Source organism: Bombus terrestris, chromosome 6 (assembly GCF_910591885.1).
Source record: "Bombus terrestris chromosome 6, iyBomTerr1.2, whole genome shotgun sequence".
NCBI lineage: Eukaryota > Metazoa > Arthropoda > Insecta > Hymenoptera > Apidae > Bombus > Bombus terrestris.
Genome location: NC_063274.1, coordinates 10680188 through 10699264, shown reverse-complemented (window position 1 = coordinate 10699264; position 19077 = coordinate 10680188). Strand labels below are relative to the sequence as shown.

Below are 19077 nucleotides of genomic sequence, written 5' to 3'. Positions count from 1 at the left end.
ACTTATTGTTAACTCCTTATTGAAACTCCTTAATTTATTTGTTCTTGCTTTACTTAACTCTAAATCCATTAAGCGTACCTTGATTTAGAATCGGCATTGTATAAATTGACCCACACGCCTTTACAGTCGCGTACGTATCTTGCCAGATTATATAGCGACGCGGTTGTTTCGCTCATTCATAATAATGGCGTCGCGGCTGTATTACACTGGCTAACAATGAAGTAGCATGAGCGGCCCATACTCGCAGACCGCAACGCGGGGAAAGCTGTGGGAATCGCGATTTCCGTTGGAAGTTGACTGCGGTGAACCAGATTCTTCGCGAGTCTTCGTCGTCCTTTTCAGCGTTCCCTTTCCTTCGTTCTTCTTTTACCCACGGTGCCACGTGTTTCCGATTTGCTTGACGAATTTGGACGTTGCAATACACTTGCGTGAAAGTGACGAATTACGAGTCCAATTGAAGTAACGCGTCTCATTGAAAGAAGAGAAGTTACATTAAGACAAACGTTACGTTTGGATAGGTTAACGCATTTAAATTGAGATGTAATAGGGAATTGATTATTGGTAATGAAGTTAACGCATTGTAAGTTACATTCTACATTCTAATTACCGAATTATGTCTAATGATTTTATAACATTATATTCAGTATGAACAATAAGAATAATATAAGGAAGGTTTAAGAAGATTTTGATAAATGCGTTTATTAATTGGGATAATGAGCACGAGGGAAAAAAGTTCTCTGAAATAATTATACGCGATTGTACTTGTTTTTATTAGAAACTAAATGATTTATTTGTTTAGTGGATTATTAATTAACGTTGACGTTTTGTATAATTATCGGATAATAAAATATCGATTTACGTTACCGCTCATAAATATCTAGATTCTTGTCGATGTAAAAATGTTAATAAGAGTCGCGAAATCCTTAACTCTGGCAAATTTTAAATTATGAATATGTTAAGAAGTTTATTTTTTACTTCTGTCAAATATTCACTGTCTTTCAAATATCATCCAACGTACCTTCAAAATAGTCTTCTTTACCAGGAACTTATCTTTCTACCAAACATAACAAATCATCAACAACTAATATACAACGAAACACCTAGAAGCAAAAGAAACAAATGAAAAACTATGGAATTAATTCGCTTCACTCCATGTAACCTCGCCAGCAACGGTAGTCTTTCCCGTGTTTACACCGCGCCGTTAACATCACTTTGCCATCATTTGTCCGCGTTCATCTTTATTCAAGCTCATCTAACTACAGAAATGACACGTGCCAGAGTGCGTATCCTGAGAAATAAGTTTTATAGGATCGATGACGGCAGTACTCAACTACTCACTTCGTATTCATATGTAAGTAGTTAGCCGGTATTACGCGTCCTCGGCGAGTCGGTAATGCGAAAAGGATTCGAGGTTATTTGTTCGAGTTCGTTGTTATCCGACTCTACCTCGCCAGTGACTCACGTGCTGAACGGCCGAGACTGACGGGATCAGACACAGTGGTACTCGATTCACGCACATTTTGCGCACGCGGTCGTCGGATTCGAGCTCCTTTTTGTGAAATTACGATTTCCTTCATCCGTCTAACGATGTTGTTCTGTTTTTGTGGATTCTTGTTTCTCTTTCTTAACTCTTTTCTTGTAGGGCCGGATAAAGAGTCCTGTTACTTTAATATTTCCCAGAATTTTGCCTATAATACTTTATCGCAAATGACAGTGTGCACAATACGAAGAAGAATTTTGGTAATAGTGCAGTATAATAAAATTTGGGAATTTGGTAATAATAATAACTCGATTGAGCGTGATTAAAATATTTTATTAGAAGAAACTTCATGATCGTTCATCTATTGCTTTATTTTCAAAATTGTTTTTAATAAGTTGGAATGCTGGAATGAATTTCGTTTTCCAGCGACTATTTCAAATAGCGATCGGAACGACTTTCGCTGTAAATTGTTATCGTCCTGTCTTTATACGCGTACAATGTCGAAGTATATTTACTATCAATCGTTCTGTACCTATTATGTTCATAGTTCTTGGTGTGAGCGAACAGATATAATAAGAATGATAATAATAATATAATATAGCGAAGTATAATTTTAATACAAATATGATTTAACGGATGATTTGTAAAATTATATAATAAAACAATTTAATAAGTGACATTAAATTCATCAACTAAATGAAATGGAACGGAGAAGAAAAGGAGTAACAGCAACTTAGTAGAAAATTCTTACAAATGGATAAATGAAGCTGTGTTTGACTTATGCGATGAAAAGTTTTTAGAAATTTATGAATATCTTTTAAAGATTTTACTTTTTAAACAATCTTTAAATTTTGTTTATCTAAAAGGCAAACACACAAATACATCATTCTAAGAAGGAATAACAAAAAAGTACACAAAAAATAATGTGACACAATTGGTTAAAAGAAAGACAGAAGTTAATGATTCTTTGCCACCGCGGTTTCAAGCCTGTCCTTTCTTCGTAAGCGATCGAGAACTCAACATTCGTTACGGTGTTGTCATTACACTGGCTCGACAACTCTTATTGCAATCTATTAGTCAAACGCCCACTGACAATTTAGGAGCATCGTGTCAGCGTCTGCATCGTTCCTCCAATTCCTTTCCCTTCATTGCAAACGTAATCAAACCATGAACATCGATCCTTGAGCATTGTCGTTCTTCTCTGAATCTTTGGATAGATGGATTTTCTAGTCTCTTGTATAATGATTTACTAGTAACATTAGTGAATTTACAACTAGAAAATCAGAGTTCGATCAAGCTTGTAAGCTCGTCGCTAGATCTTGTAGATGATCTTGGTATCTTTGGCTTATATGATTCATATTGTTGGATGTTATCGGACGTACATTATGTTGTCTTGGAGAAATATATCGAAATATAAAAGAGTCAGTTTTGTTAAAATAAATTGTATTTTCGTCAACGTTATACTAGAATATTTATAATTAGCCAGTAGTAACTTTTATAACAACATATTACGTTAGAGTAATATCCGAATAAATAGGAAGAAATTAAATTGTGTTTATAGACTATTTCAAATCATGGATTACGTTAATATCTTCTTGGTAACACTGTTGTAGCTTTGTAAAATTGCTCTTCTAGATATACGGGACATTAATTTTGCAGTAAAATTCGAGGAAAGATTATTTTGTTAAAAATACTCTTATCATGTGTTTATGATAATAAGAACACGGAATGACCGCATGTCAGATAGACAACTTAACCACATAAAATTTTTTTATTTCCTTCCAATTTCTAGACAAGAAACGAGTTCTAAGAAAGAGTCGATCATCCTAATGATTCTCACGCGGACTCTCCCCAACTTTTCAACCCAAAAATATTCCCAAACTATCACATTTTAGACTAATTGCCTCCTCTGTCTTGTTAATTCTCGTTTAACCTGTACGCGCGAATCAAAGCGTGATCTTGAGAGATCGTAAATTATCTGGAAAGCCTCATTGATGGACTGGTTCAATTCTACCAATGAGAGACGATCGACTCGGTTCCCTGGAGAGAAAGAATGACTTGAAAATGAGTCTCGTGCTCTCCGTGCGTCGGTGTGACGGGTAACAATGAAGAAGGAACGGTAGAAGCGAAAGGATGAGAGGGGAGAAGGAGACCAGACTGGGTTCTGCTCCACCTACGATCTTGCAACCTGGTCGCCGTCGTAGTAGTCGTCGTCTGGTCTGGTCTGGTCGTGACTGAAGCACCTCCGCCAAATAGGTCTACTCACCTTGGACGACAAGTTGACAGGACACCGAGAGGAAAGGTACAGAAGGATACTGGACCACAGGAGGGAGGCGGAGGTTGACGCGTCTTTCTATGTGCATGATTTGCATCACGTGTCACGCACCAGGTTCACCGATTGGCCGGATAGGAACGGTGGTTCTCATGCGTACCGATTCGACAGTTCCAACGTCGCGTTTCCTTTCGTATATTTCTTTCATAAGTATGTGTTTCATCTTGATGTCGATACTTGATGTCGATCTGCCTGGAAATGTATTTACAATAATTTCTTCTTTTATGATTTTTGTTTGTGACTAGGCTGCGGATTTTTTCCGTATTTATGAAAACTTGAAATGTAAAGAAATGTGAATAAAATGCAGATCATACGCAAAGGTATAGAGAATATTAAAAGTAAAGTTGTCGTTATATTTTAAGCGCAAAACAAATTTCTATTTATCTCCAATTTTTTTAATCGTATTCATAAAAACAGGAATTTACAGAAATGTCCTATTCATGACGATCATAGGTTTGGTAGATCTCGATGATACGTCGAAATTGATGGCATTTGGTTATATAATTTTTATGAAATAGCACACGTAAATATTTGATACTTTCGACGAAAGAACACCATACAGATTAATTATTAATATTTGTTCTTAAGCAATCCTTTCCATGTCAAGGTAACTCGAAATTTTGGAATAAGCTTACGAAATATCACAACGACTGACCTTCGAATCTTTAATCCTTGACTTTCGAGTCGGGTTGGAAATTTCTTGAAGGATTCCAATTTCATTTGCAATAGCATGGCTACATACGTTCTTTTCGACGCCAGAATTATCTTGTAGCCTCTTTGCCTTCTAACGTACTTATGATTTACACTCGTGATACACAGTTTACGAACAGAACCAACACGAAATCGCAATTGCAACAGCGTGTAGGTATCTTGATCGTCGTGGTTTAAAACCCGAACATTATTAAACATTTCTCCGGGCAATGTTAGCTATTAAAAAAAATAGATTATAAACCGATTGCTTAAAAGGATTATAAATTCTAAAATTCCCATAATCTTGCTCAATTTGGTTGAGATATCGTGGATAGAAAAAGACGAAGAGATAGTAACTCGTAGATGTAAACGATCGAAATATCTGCGCTCCAGCGCTGTTCCAATCGCAACAATATACGCGACCGTTCAAAGGTGTTATCTTCGTGAAATGCAGATTGCCTTGTGTTCGATTCGCAGAATCTCAAGGCTGTATCGGCCGGCGTGATGCTTGTGAGAGCCGTTTCGACCTGTACTGTAATGCTGTCATAATGGTGTGGCTGAAGATAATTTCAGGACACCGAGTATTTGTTGACACGATCGTGTCACGCTGGATGTAAACGAAAATTATGTCTATTTCAGAAGCTCTATGCGAATTTTATCGCGTAGTAACCTCTACGTCAGTTACAGACACTTTGTGCGTGAGTCGTTTCGTGAAAGACATTTGTAAAATCGTGGCCATAGTTATTATCCTTGAAAGCTATAATATTCCTGATAACTTGAAGAAATTAACACTCGATTGCAATCTATGGAATTATAATAAGTACCAATTAAACGATAAAAATATTTGTTTTTGGTATAACTGACTCTACATTTTAATGCATTGTATCTTCTTTGTAAAAGCTACATTTATAATTGATTTAAGGAAATGTTTCTCTTAACCGCAAGAGAATTCGGTCCTGAGAGAACTAAATTCAGGAAGATCTTCTTTTGCTTCGACTCTCTCCTCTCCGTAGGTTGCGTTATTGAAGGCTTTATTGAATACTATGCTTTACATGTGTTTAATTACCTTCTGACATTTATCTATAAAAAGATATATTCAATGACTAACTTCAATCTTGATTTAGTCGTGACTAAATGACGATCAAGTCCGTTCTGTTAATATCAATATGATATAACAACTGAACTAAACGACAAACTTAAATACATCTAAAAGATTTCCAAATTTTAAACCAAAATTAGTTACTAAAATTAGAAACGTTTCGAGAAACAGATACTCGTTCCCTTAGCGATAAATCACACGCTAAACCACGTAATACACGTGACCCTCGCTTATCGATTTCCAAACTCGAGGCTTCCCTTATCGAAGTCCGAAACCAAACCAATCTATTTTCACCCTAGTCAACGTTCATCATCGGTAGCTCTAGATCGTATCTTTAAACGTTCGATGTTCGAAAAGCAAAGCGTGACCATTGGGTTTTGGGAGCAAAAGTGGCGAGAACGCATTAAACGAGTATTGACGTGGCAATATATGTAACGGTCGTTCTCGGAATTCCGAAGGGTTGGAATTTGCTATGTCCTGGCCACCCAAGGAGAGTTGCAAGAGAGTGCTCTCTTCACCTTCTTTCTTCTCGAGAGAGAGCAGCGGAGCCTTCGAACCCGACTTTACGTTATACGTTTTCGTACGGGTTGCCGGTTCGCTTAAATCGTTGCGTGCTTTTTCTACCTCGATTATGTTTACGAGCAGTTCACGAGTGCATTTATGATAAAGTTTATCGACGGAACGATGCGCGCGGTGGATGCGAAAATGATAACGGTGATACAATGTCCTGATTTGGTGCAGCTTAACTATAATTGAAAGCGTAAGGCAAGTTTCACACAGGAACTAGATAGCAGTCCTGTAGACGTATGTGACTTAACGTTTATAATAGGGATTTAATTCTTAATTTATAATTTATTGTTAATTTATAATTTATTAATAAATTATAATAGGAATTGCGTTAACCAGGTATGATACTATGTATGACTTACAATAGAAATTACGTACATATGTATATCCCAGAGAAAATGTTTAAAATTTATTTACAATCGAATAAAATTATAGGATGTATCAGAAATTGTGTCTATGAGATTGGAAATCTGAGTGACGAGCTAACTCGTTCTTCTTCATTGTCACGTTAAATAATTGATTTTCCAGACAGAAATTCATTCAATTGGGCATTATCTAAAATTTCATTCCAATGTAGTAGAAGTGTACTTGTTAAGTTTGATTGATTAATGAAGTCTTGTTTAGTGAATTCACTTACAATTACTATTGCACGAACGAAAAATAATAGATAGAGAGAAAAATTAGCAAACTTTAGTTAAATGAATTGTTCGTTAAATTATAAAGGCCTATCGTATTTCTAACTAAAATATGCGTAACACTACCATCTGTAGTATTTTCTGTGCGGATCTTGCCTAAGGCCTCTCATCATTGTCATACTGCCGTATTGATATGTTTGATGCGGGTAAATCTGAACGAAAGGAAGAAGAAAGAAGTACGTATATATCGTGTGTTATGAAAGCGTGGGAGGCTTGCGTTTGTTTTTTAATGTGCGAAGAATTGGGGGAAGGGAATAGGGTGTAGGTTTACTTTGATACTTATCGGTGTTTTCGTTCTGTTTGACTGTCCATGAAAGGGCATATTATGATTTTGAAACTGATTGTTATTTGTTGACGCGGTTGATGTGGGAATGATATCACTCGATTTACTGTGTTTATATTAGAATGAAAGATGTTTGAATAGCGTGTGTCGGTTCTTCGTATTGTGAATAGTGGAAAGAAACATGGTCAAGATTTATATAGTATCATGTATTGATAGCTTTATTGCTCTGTAAAATTCTCTTCTATCTTTTATTTGTTATCATTGAAGCTATACAACCATGGAAAATAGGTAATTTATGATACTTGCAGAGTTGTAATTGAAGCGTGTGTCATTCTTGCTACAAATCTTCATTTCTAAATTTCGTTATATTTCATTCAATTCGAGCAAATTATATTCTGTTTACTCCAAATTGGAATTCGGTTTATTTTTCACATCAACCGTCTACATTAATCTTCGTGCTCCTTTCACAATTCTCGCATTGACGTCACTAATCGTTATACTCGATTTTTCAACGAACCAGACTTCCACAGTCTACATTCATCAAGTATCTGCGCCTCCTACGATCCATTACATCTTCCAAAAATATCAATACGTAATCAAAGGACGCTTTCACTCACCAAAATTAAACACCCTACGCGGTAACTCATCGTAGGTGTAAAACCATGCATGTCTAGTCAGAAGATTTAGTATCGTCGGACAAAACTTTTGAATATACGCATCCAGAGAGAGAGGAAGAGAGAGAAGAGAGCCTGCTCGTCCTCGGCCCTTGGCTGTCGAAGGACGTTTATGTGATCCTCAAAAGTCGTCAAGACGATTTCTTTCTCTTTTTTTCTGGACTCCCTACGCTTGCTTTTTGATTTACATTTTTTTATCGTTTCGAACGTAGCTAGTGATGGGATCTGAAAGATATATATGTATACATATATGAACCTCTCAGAAGCCAAACTGATCAATCCCAGTTTATATTAATTTCTTAATTTTACTACATAAACACACGATTAATATTCTGTACAATTTGGCTTTAGTGCTCTAACCGATGCTTTAATTAAATCTACATTTAATTATATTTCGAAAATTTTACGAAGGTAAAATTATATTTACAAATAAAATATTCTAAAGGAAGAAAATATCCCAGGGGATACAAACGTGAACGAGAATTAAAGAGAACAGCGAGATTCAAGACTCACGACAAAAGATCCTACTTATCAAAACTTTCAAGAGTTCTATGTAAGCTTCGAATTGAAACGATTCGAACCGCAATAGCGTCGAAAAATTTGGAGTCCAGTTCGAAGTTGAGATTCGAACACATATCGCTAAATGCGGCAACAAAAGGCTGGAGATGCAGCCACCGTTCCAAGAATCGTCCATCTCCCCGTGGCAGTCGTGGTCGTTTCTCGAGATCCCAATAAACGGTCGTTTGGCCGGTCGTTGGTAGAATGTGCGTCTGGCCCGGTGCGTGTGACTCGTGGGTGCTGGCGCGCGCCCATAGCAAGCGTATGTGGGTGAGTGCCGGCCCGATTTCGTGCGTTTTCGAGCAGCGACCTTCGCGTTGCTGCTGGCTAGCCCGCTTCGACAGCGTATAATAAACGCGGCTGCGTGTATACGCGTCTTCCGACAAGAGACCAAGGACGCGGTTAGGATCCAGATTTTCGAAGCTGAAAACGATTAGCAGGTTGCGAGGTGCAAGTCTGGGATGGTTTTAGGAGGTTAACTCGTGGATGGTGCAGAGCTGGGTCAATTTTGGTACCCACAGACATCCCATTTTACTTTCCACGCAACATTTACGTGTTAAAGATTAGATAGAATTTACTTGAAGTTTCTGTTTGAAAGTTTAATGGATTTTAAATTTAATGGATTGTAAATTACATGCGCAACGAACTATGATTTTAGCCAGATATATCTGAATAATGTCAATAAATAATTGCTTTTATTTTCGTGGTTGATAAAGCATGGACAGTGTTGCAGCGACCGGTTGTATGGACTTGTATAGATTGATTTATATTCAGTAATTTTGGTAACGTAATTAAAGAGAGATTAGTTAGAAGATATACATCGATGACCGTCGAATTCAATACTCTATACTGCATGAGAGGGAAGACTCGGAATTTTGAGAGAAAGTCATAAAACAATATCAAATTTATTTAAATACATGAAGATTACGATTGTAATTCTAAACTTTTCTTGATTTTATATCTTCAAATGGTTAGGAATCCTCTATATCAGCAATAAATCAACGAATTTCTTTATCGTCCTAATAAAAATCTCCATTTACTATCAACAATGTTATTAATCTTTAATTCCAAATGATATTATCAAAGAGAAAACAATGCTTGCTCAGAAAATCCATGCAGAGAGATCACTCGTAAAAGGCACAGATCACAGGCAGCAGATAGTTTCAAGATCCTCTTCTAAAACCCTCTTTCTATTCCCAAACACTGAAAGATATCAGGTTACTAGCTGTTAGATCTATTGGTTTTCATTGTCAGTAAAAACAAACGTCCTTCGTCGCGATAGCTTCTCAGCCGCGCAATAAACGTCGAAAAGTTATGGAAAGGCTGGTGTAACTCTGTCGAATGGTTCTTCTCTTGCATATCGCGGTGCACTGTCCAGTCTCAACTCGAAAATGCTCCAGACGTTGTCCCCTTTGCGGTTACACTCCGACGAGACACAGGGTGTTACATTCCGGACGTATGACGCATGCTATGGACGCTCGCTACGATTTCTTTTCCCTAGCCTCTCGAGGTCTTTACGTTTGCATTGAGAGCCGAACGAGACCAACGTGAACGCTTTGGAGAACCTGCTACTTGTTTTCGCGGTATGCAAATGATTGCTTAATAGCGGAACTAGCACTGGAAGTATCAATCAAATTAGAATGATTTTTTAACAAATTGGCAAGAATTTGTATTTTTATTGATAATGTTTTGGATTCTTTGATCCTAGAAGAACACGAATAGTAATAGGTAATTAATATTTATGACGATTGCTTTCAAACGAATGATAGCTGCATAATCGAATTAACACTAGGAAACTGGGTCAAAGAAGTCTTCTATTTTTAATGCCAACGTGTCTCATGATTGCGTTGTTCTTTTTTTTCAATTAAAAATTCTATTACTCAGCTAAACATGAAGGAATTCAGCGAACTTTTTTACAAAGTTTCTTCACCTCAAATTCTTGTCTTTTTATAAACTTACGCACATAACTCCCCGACTACGCTTCTCACTAAAATCTTGAAAAAAGTATTGTCATAACCATACATTATAATTATCAAAAACGATCTCTCCTCATGTAGCTCCGATAAAATTTTGAAATAATGCCGACGTTGTCACCACGCAAGAATTGGTGGCGTTTCGGGCCATAGTCGTGTCGTTGACGCGGCATGAACGAGAGCAGGCTCGAGTTTTTAATGTCGAGCACACAACTCGGAAAGATATCGTGCCCGTGAAAGTGGTCGACCGATTACCATCAGCGGAGCAGAGCTCCTTTCTTCTCTCTGGTTTCCTTGAACGACGACGAGGCTCGCTCTCGTCTGTTTCTCGAATCCAAGCAGATCCCATCGTGGTTTCTTGCTACCTAGTGCCGCTCATGGACACGTATGACTCGCTTTTGGAGTCCGTATGTAATGAGAGGCATTTTAGTCGCCGGTCACGTTTCACTTAGATGGGCCGCGCGCCGGTGAATACGCTATCCCCGGAAAACTTACTTCTCGCTCGCTTATTGTTTGAATTATATACGGACTCGTGGAGGATTCCACTGGCTTCTCTTGGCCCCGTGGTTGCGTGTCGCCATCGAGATCGTACAATGATAATACTCCGGCCGCGGTTCCGTTAATGGATCGGCCGATTGCTCGACCGGAAACACCGTCGATAAGAAGCTTCAAGCTGATTTCGTAGACGAGCATGCAAGTTGAGAGAGCAAGGCCCGGTTCAACAGAACAATAGAACGCCTTTGGAATTCCGTAAATTGAAATTTCCAGCGTTATGTAATTTCGGAGATCTGCACTTTTAATCCTGCAATGCACGAGGGAACGGATTTTCCATTGGTCTTTGTTGCTTTATTGAAATTACTGGGAAACGTAAGTTATCTCGCCAATTTACATTCGGAAGTTTGAAGCTTAATAACTGCGTTATAGATGCAGCTAGGTTTCATTAGGGAAAATGTGAAATACGAGTACTTATATTTTATTGTTGAAGTGGAATACACTTTCAAAGCAGACTATAATTACTAGTTTTTGTCCGTCTGTATAAAATGTTTTTAAGTGGTAGAAAGTTCTAGGTGTGTGATAAAATAAAGAAAGAATATGAGAAACGTTCCTTTTGAAAGGGACATAAGAACCTGGTAAATGATATGTTTAAATAGATTGGATAGCGGGATTACATTGAATACTAGTTTTTTGTTGCGTACTTCTTTCGAGACTAATAAATTTCGTTTTCAAAAGTGAAAGTGTTTATCTAGCTCTTATTATCCCTACGAGAAAAGCAGAATTTATTGCGGTATAAAAATTCTGAAAATTATATATTATATATATATATATATATATTTAAAAAGGACATATTAAAAATATTCTTTTGTAATGATAATTTATTTTCAACAGAAATCTGTTCTCAGTAAAATATTTCAAACGTTCAAAACGATTAAGCGTAGAAGATAAAACAGCTAATCAGGCATGTTGATCGAAATTAGGCTCACTATCCATTGATTTTCATTCTACGGTGAAAAGTAGCATTAATGAACGTGAAAAAGCGTTCCCTCAAAGTCGAATCGCACCGCATGGGTTCTTTGTCGTGCGTGGCAACGGTGAACCCGTGGCAGAATCGAAGAAAGGAAGGAAGAGTATCGCCATTGTAGGGGCTACTGTCGGAATAATAATGCAATTGTCGTACTGAATGCCGAATACATTCTTCCCTCGTCCGTCATTTATAAACTGCAAGCCTTACCGCGTGTCGTTGTACGTCCATTACGCCCTTAATACACCATCGTATAATGCAAAATTTTATTTCTCATTTAGAAGCTTGTTGCTCGAAAGTTGATCTTATATGCATAGTGAATTGCGTAGTTCCAATGCGCTATGATTTTTAATACATGACGCATAAGTAAATGTTGTACGCAACATTTATATTTGTACCTGTTAGTCTTCTAAAAGTATTTGAATTTTTATTGACAGTACGATGGACTATTCGTTAATTATATGTATATGTAATTTCTATAAATTCAAAATGAATGATTGTATGAAATCCTTCGGTACCAGAATCATACTCGTAAAAAATCCAATCACAAACTCTGCTTTACGAAATTGATTAATTTTATGTTTGATTTCTAATAATCTTACACGATATTTCAAAATACGTGTAATATGATTAAAGACGAAGAAACTCGTTATCTATTCAGAAATTCAATCAGAAACGGACGGAGATCGTACGTTTCGAACGAACAAAGTGTTAAGAGTATCTTTAGCTCGACTTAATGCACCAGCCACCATCTTGTTTGTACATATCGAGCATAATATATTCCGGCGTATTGACGTAACGCAGAATACGTTCATTACGACAATGGGCTATTTATTCCTATTTAGACGTTGCCTCTGATCGTCAGGGCATCGCGGTCTACATGAAAATTGTTGTCGTCGCTCGACAACACGGCTCACGTACACGCGTCGAACATTTATCAACGATGTTAATAATTTCGCATGCGTGTCGAGAGATAGACGAATACACCACGGGCTACAAACCTACTGGCTGAATAATAAATAAGGTCCTCCATTTCGCTTATTGGTATACAGAGGACACTCTCGCGTCTTCAAATAATTCACTATTGGACGACCCCGTGCGCGCGTTCACTTCCGTTCCGGGTTAATCGACGCGCACGCGGACAAATCATCGATCTTACTGTCATCTTAATCATGCTCGAGTAACCTCGTGCAACGTTATGATTAATTGCGTGAAAACGAGAGGGCTAACTGATGAGAGCAACAGATTTTATTACCGTTTCTGGGTGTGACTTCTTCGCGCCCTTATCCTGGAAAACATCCCCAACTTCATTTGCTTTGAATTGATTTCCGCTTATGCTTTCGTAGTGGAAGTCAACTCTCGTGCACACTTGAAGTTATTTTCGACCGCGTCATATTCTTCTATCGTTATAAAATTTCTTAACTTTTAAAGAAAACATGAAAGAATTGTTATTTACATGACGATTTAGGAATATCGTTATTGATAATTGTCTTAAGCTTATGTTAAAGGTATTTTTAAGGTATTAAGAATCTTTTTCTTGGTTGAAATAAAAGCGAGATTAAGACAAAAAATATTGGAATGTCACAGCAGGGTTTTAAAAAAAGCTTTGGATTAAAATTGGTGGATAGAGTAAGAACATAACGGAATCTAAAATGTGTAAGATGATAAACAACATTCTACGTAGCTTATTTAAAGTATTACATGAAAAGGAGTTTTACTTAAAGGAGATTATGGCTTGAATTATTGCTGAGTCCAAATGTAAAGAGTACATATTTTATTGTATAAGAAGTTTTACATCTTTAAATATTTGGAGTTTATTGTAAGTAATATGTAATACGTTATAGGAATTGTTTTAGATATTATAAAATAATTTTAATGTATTCTAAAGGAATATCAGCTGAAAAGTAGTAATGCTGCCACAGCGGCAGCATTGACAAGTAAAATTTCAAACAATGATCGTGTACGTTATCAGGAATACGTTGAGTAAAATCTTTAGTCACGATTACCTTTCCCTTTACAATGGACGAACGACGAAACGGATATTGCCCAACGCGTGCCGTTTATACACAGATACGCGCGCGACGTCTTTAGACTCCCACTAGTTTCAGTATGACACGCTCGAGAAACTTTCTCCATTCGATACAATTTGGTTGCATGTACCACAGCCTCAAAGTCTTTGCATACACGTAATTCCACGTGCGTGCGAGTACTTTCTTTTTTTTTCATATAAATTTCAACTTAAGATACAAATTCAAATACTCAAATAGTTTTGTTTTGAATTATTAAAATATACATCAAACATCTCTTTAACCACCGACTACCGAAAACATCACTTGATAGTATCTAAAGCTGACGCCATTTTCCATCCTCCACAGCACATTGTAATTTGTATATTCATTTACATACATTACATCTTAATTCATTGTACAAAATATTTCGACGTTTATGCGCACACTATCCTCGTATTAATGAAAATTCCCTTAATCTATGCATCAGGAATACTTTCAGTCTCAAAAGCACACCTTAGCAAATGACTTAACTTGACCCTAACCTAACCCAAAATAATTTCGGCTACAACAAGTCTCCTTATCCCATGCCGATTAATCAGCGCCATTCTTCGTCGTAGCTTTCGAATCGGTCCGATAGAGGCGTCGATTCAATGCCAGTGGACGCACGCTTCTGCATGCGCCGCGAGAGGCTGGGGTGGATCATAAAGATCATAAAGAGTCTCACACACAGTACAACGTATCTCTAAACTCATCTGTAGATTCGACGATAAATCTGACAATAAATCTCTATACTTAAATCATCGACTATTTTATTCTTACTGCTCACAACCGCAAACAGTTTGAACGATCTGTCCGACGATAAAACTGACAAACTGAGCCATGTGTAGCGACCTTAAAAGCGGCACGATCTCGGTATCCAGATGCCAGTCGTAGGTGTCGTTGGACGGCTTACCAATTGGTACAGAGTCGGTTGCATGCGCGTAATACACAGCCAGCTACGTAGAGATGGGGGAAGATCGGTGATCACGTGGTTACATTCGTCTAGATTCTAGTTGCACGCGTGGTACCACGCCGAGAGCGCGGTGCATTTCACGCGATGCACACAGCCCGAACGCATGCAAGCTACGCACGTTCGTCGCGATATCGTCGAGCCGTGCGCTTTCGTCCGTCTTTCTCCTGCGTTCTCTGCCGAACGAACGTCTTGTTCTTCCTCCCTTTTTCTGTCGGAAGACGTGCGCTTGCGCCTATGTACGAACCAGTGCCACCCGTCCGTCGAGCGCCGCGCTGTTGCCACCTCTTCGCCTCTCTTCTCCTCACCTTCTGTACTTCGTGTCGGAGCTCCAGCTGAGCGTTCCCCAGCGGTGCTCAACCATCTTCCGTGCGTCTTCAAATCACTACGGAGCACGGAACCGCGCGAGAGCCACGTTACAGGCCGGTTTCCTTCCTTTGGCTCTAGAAAGGAAGGATTTCGTTGCGACCGGGCCTCTGCTTTCAATTGCCGATTTTAATTCAGCTTTTGAGTCGCTCTATCGCGTAAGGAACGTTTGGATCGAAGCACATTACCAAGTGAATAGGTTATGAGCTTTTAGGGAATATAAAGTTTTTAATAAGCAAGACTTATATGTCTTGTGTTTGTAAGTGTCTTATGTTGTCGTTGCTGAGGGGGAGTGGAGTTATGAATGGCAAAGTGGAGTTTTATCGATGTCAGGGAATAAACAATTCATATAGTAGCAGTCCATTGATTTTTCTTTCGCTGACGATGATTTTTTGTTTAAATAGTGAGAAATGTCAAATAGGATGAACAAATCACTTGTAACTTATAAAATGTTCTTGTATAACTTTATTTGTCTTATAACTAAACTTTATAAAATATTATATAAGGTTATCTAATAACACTGATAATTTGTAACTTGTAGCTTGTAAAATGCTTTTAGTAATATTAGTTCAATTGCGCAAGACGATCTAGATTATTCAGATTCAATGGGCAGGAATTTATTTACTCAGATGCTAAATCAAATTTCATTTCGGTAAATGGAATTCTATTGCCGAACTATTTATTCAATTCTAAACAGAATTCACAAATATCTCGTATAGAAGTTAGAAATTGAATTGGAGTAAAGAACGGAGGAAAAGTTATCGATAATAAATCTATGTATCTCGATGTAAAGGATTTTTAAGACTGTAGGGGCAGGTAAAAAGTGGCCAGCACGGTGTATTGCGACAATGGAAGAGATTTGCTCGGTCGAGGTCCGCCACTGAAAAGCGTAATGAATGATTTCACAATGTTTCTTTATTGTACGTACGATTTACATGATCCAGTAACCAGTTGCGTAACCGTCTCTTTCTTTCTCTTTCTGCGTTTGTTGTTGCATTGCGTTGCTGTGAGAAACGCGTTGAAAAAAAAGATTGCGGAACTCGGAATAGCGTTTGCGATTGCATTTCTTTGCCGGAAAAAAAGCGCTAGTATTTTAGTAGCGATTCGCTACTCGATTTTAATTCACTGTTCATTCCTTTCCCTGGCGTAAGAGACGAAAGACAGAATTGAGAATATAAGCGTCTAGGTTGGAATTAATCTAACCTCTATAACGCCGTATGCTATATCCTTGTATCTATATCTGTATTTTATGAGGCAACTTTAGTTTCTTTATAGTAGTGGTACTCTATTCTATATAGGTAGCTATTGCGCACTATGTCATTTTTATTTATAAGAATAATATAAATAATATAAGGAATATAACTAAAAAAATAGACTTGAAGTAGAGATTTAATTTGCATAAGATAAAGCTTTACCTATTAGAAGTTATAATGAGTACTCTGTTTTAAATATTTTATATATTATCGCATGTCGTATGCATTTTCGCTTCTTTAATATCGCACAAATGCATAAAATCTAGCAATTAGTATTTTTCCTGTTGAAATGAAATTAATTGCCGAATCTTGTAATAGAGCAAAGAGCTATAAATAAGCATAACTTTTTGTTTTCATAAGGCAAAGATGCTCTTATAGAGCATGAAAACATTTATAATCAAATAGTAAGCGCGCTTCCATTGATTCGCGAAATATCGAGTTGTGTGGTAGAATTAAGTTCACCGGCGATGTTACACCGGTGAAACGAGGTTAAGCCACCGTAGAAAGCTACGTTCATAACCATATGGTGTCTGTGGCAATGTTTTATACCCGGGAAGGGTTGCACCGCGATACGTATGGTCCACATGGTAGCGAGCACGTCGCTTCGACCCCTAGCGATAGCATCCTGTCTATGGAAAAGGTAGTAAACGAGGGGATGTCCGGAGAGAGTGGTGACGATGTTTCGGTGCAGGAGAACTGGATAACGAACAGCGATCCTCAAATTCTTCGCTTAACATAAATATTAGCGTTTAATGGTGTCAATGAACCCGATGTTGTACGATGTTTTGAGTTGGATTTTTCTCGCTTTACACGTTTAAGAATAGAAGAAGAAACCGGGGAAGGATACTATATATAGTGTACGTTACATTGCTCTTTTTTCGTGCTCTATAATAATCAAAAGATAATTTATAGTATTAAAATATAATTTGGTGGCATGTAATTAAAATAACGTGTGCTTATATCATACAGATCATGCTATGACGTTAAATTCATTCTTTTAGTAGATAAAACAGTCATTTATTAAATTAGAAGATAATAAAAAAGGAAAGTTCATAAAATTTTATTAGGAATGTAGAATTGGAGGAACATACAGAGGAATAAAACGGTAAAATATATTGATGGAATGAAACAATCCCATTTAGTAGAAATGGCAAGAATATCGATCGAAGACAAATTTGATGCATGTTGCGTAATCTCTCGTTAAAATACTATTTCTAATCATTAAACATTCCTAAATCCTTTAATACAATTTTAAAAGATAATTATTTCATATAACACATACAAATAAAAATGTTTAAATTATAAAAACTTGTAGGTATTTTTTTAAATTTTTTCATATGACTTAACAAAATAATTTTTGTTACCGAAAGTCATATTAGTAAACTGATCGCCATTTCAAAAGTGCGTACAGTCGGGCAGGTGTCTTGCTCCATAGGTAGAACTTTCAAAAATCTCGTTGTGCGGTGCACCTTTGAGCATCGAAGGACCGAATACAGCTGCCAAGTGTCCTCAACATGGCCAGGTAGGTATTTATTGATTCAATGGTAGCAGTATGCCTATAGTTAGGTACTGTGATGTAACTCTAGAACCGGCCGGAGGGTTGGCTTGCTAGGAGAGACGATAGGGTTGAAGGTGGTTAGGATGATTACGCCAACAAGTCCGTAGAGAGAAAACAATCCATATACCTGATTGTTTTTAAATTTGTTCTGATTGATTCATAATTTTAACTTGACAATTAATCGTTTGTATCCTTCATTTAAATCGAAAAAGATAGAAACTAGTTTCATTAAGGATTTACGTAATATCTCATTTGTAACTTTTCTCAGTCAGTTAACATTATTCCATTGTGTTTTGTAACATTGCCAAAAAAACATAATTTCTTGATCACTATTTGTTTTCCCTGAAATTTTTGTAGCTTCGTCGGGTAATACGTAAATTTCTTTGTTTACATTTCGCAATAACGTTATTTTTACGCAATTTTCACGCATCTTTTTATAGCTCGATCTTAATAAGTTAATTAGAAAAAAACAGGAACTCGTAGAAGTTTAATTACGGAAGAAGCAGGATTTCACTACTTTCGATGCGTTCAATAAAGTCCCCTAAGTTTAGAAAGATAGAGAAACCAGCGTTCCGTTGAATTCTTCATACCTTTATTTTCTTCCTGTTACTTTTATATTATTAAACCTTGGAGAATATCATCGTACAGCGGAAGTATCGTTTCTAACAAATTTTCTAGGTCAGCAGTAGTAGCCGCGACACGTGTTAACAATGCTTTCAAATTTCGCTCAGTCGAGCGTTTTGCTTGTTTGCTGGCCGTCAGTTTTCCTATTTCTACCCCCTCTTGTTTCCCGTGAACGTCTTCCATACCTTGTTTATGGTCTCTCTTAACAAGAATTTTCGGTCTACGTATTGAACGAGGAACAGAACTACAGTTACTTCTCTAAGTTTCCACTGATTATTCTTTCTAAGATGGTTATAAAACGCGGACAAAAAGGCAATTGAAGAAAATTTCATTTTCTTTGCGTATGTCCGTTATAGGCATAACCGTTACGAACGCTACAAGGTTCTCT

At 37.3% G+C, this 19077-nt stretch overlaps 1 protein-coding gene across 4 annotated transcripts in view; it reads left to right on the top strand.

Annotated features, from left to right (window-relative positions):
• LOC100648747 (neurogenic protein mastermind) overlaps positions 1–19077 on the top strand; it is a 248205-nt gene that overhangs the window by 8525 nt on the left and 220603 nt on the right. For 3 of the 4 annotated variants that reach the window (XM_012309470.3, XM_012309469.3, XM_020863479.2), the window contains exon 1: positions 1115–1351. The exons of the other annotated variant lie outside the window; for it this stretch is intronic. In XM_012309470.3, the coding sequence (XP_012164860.3) occupies positions 1130–1351 (222 nt within the window). In that variant the 5' untranslated portion in view covers positions 1115–1129. Of the gene's footprint in view, positions 1–1114; positions 1352–19077 lie in introns of those variants that run through there. 4 annotated transcript variants of the gene reach the window in all.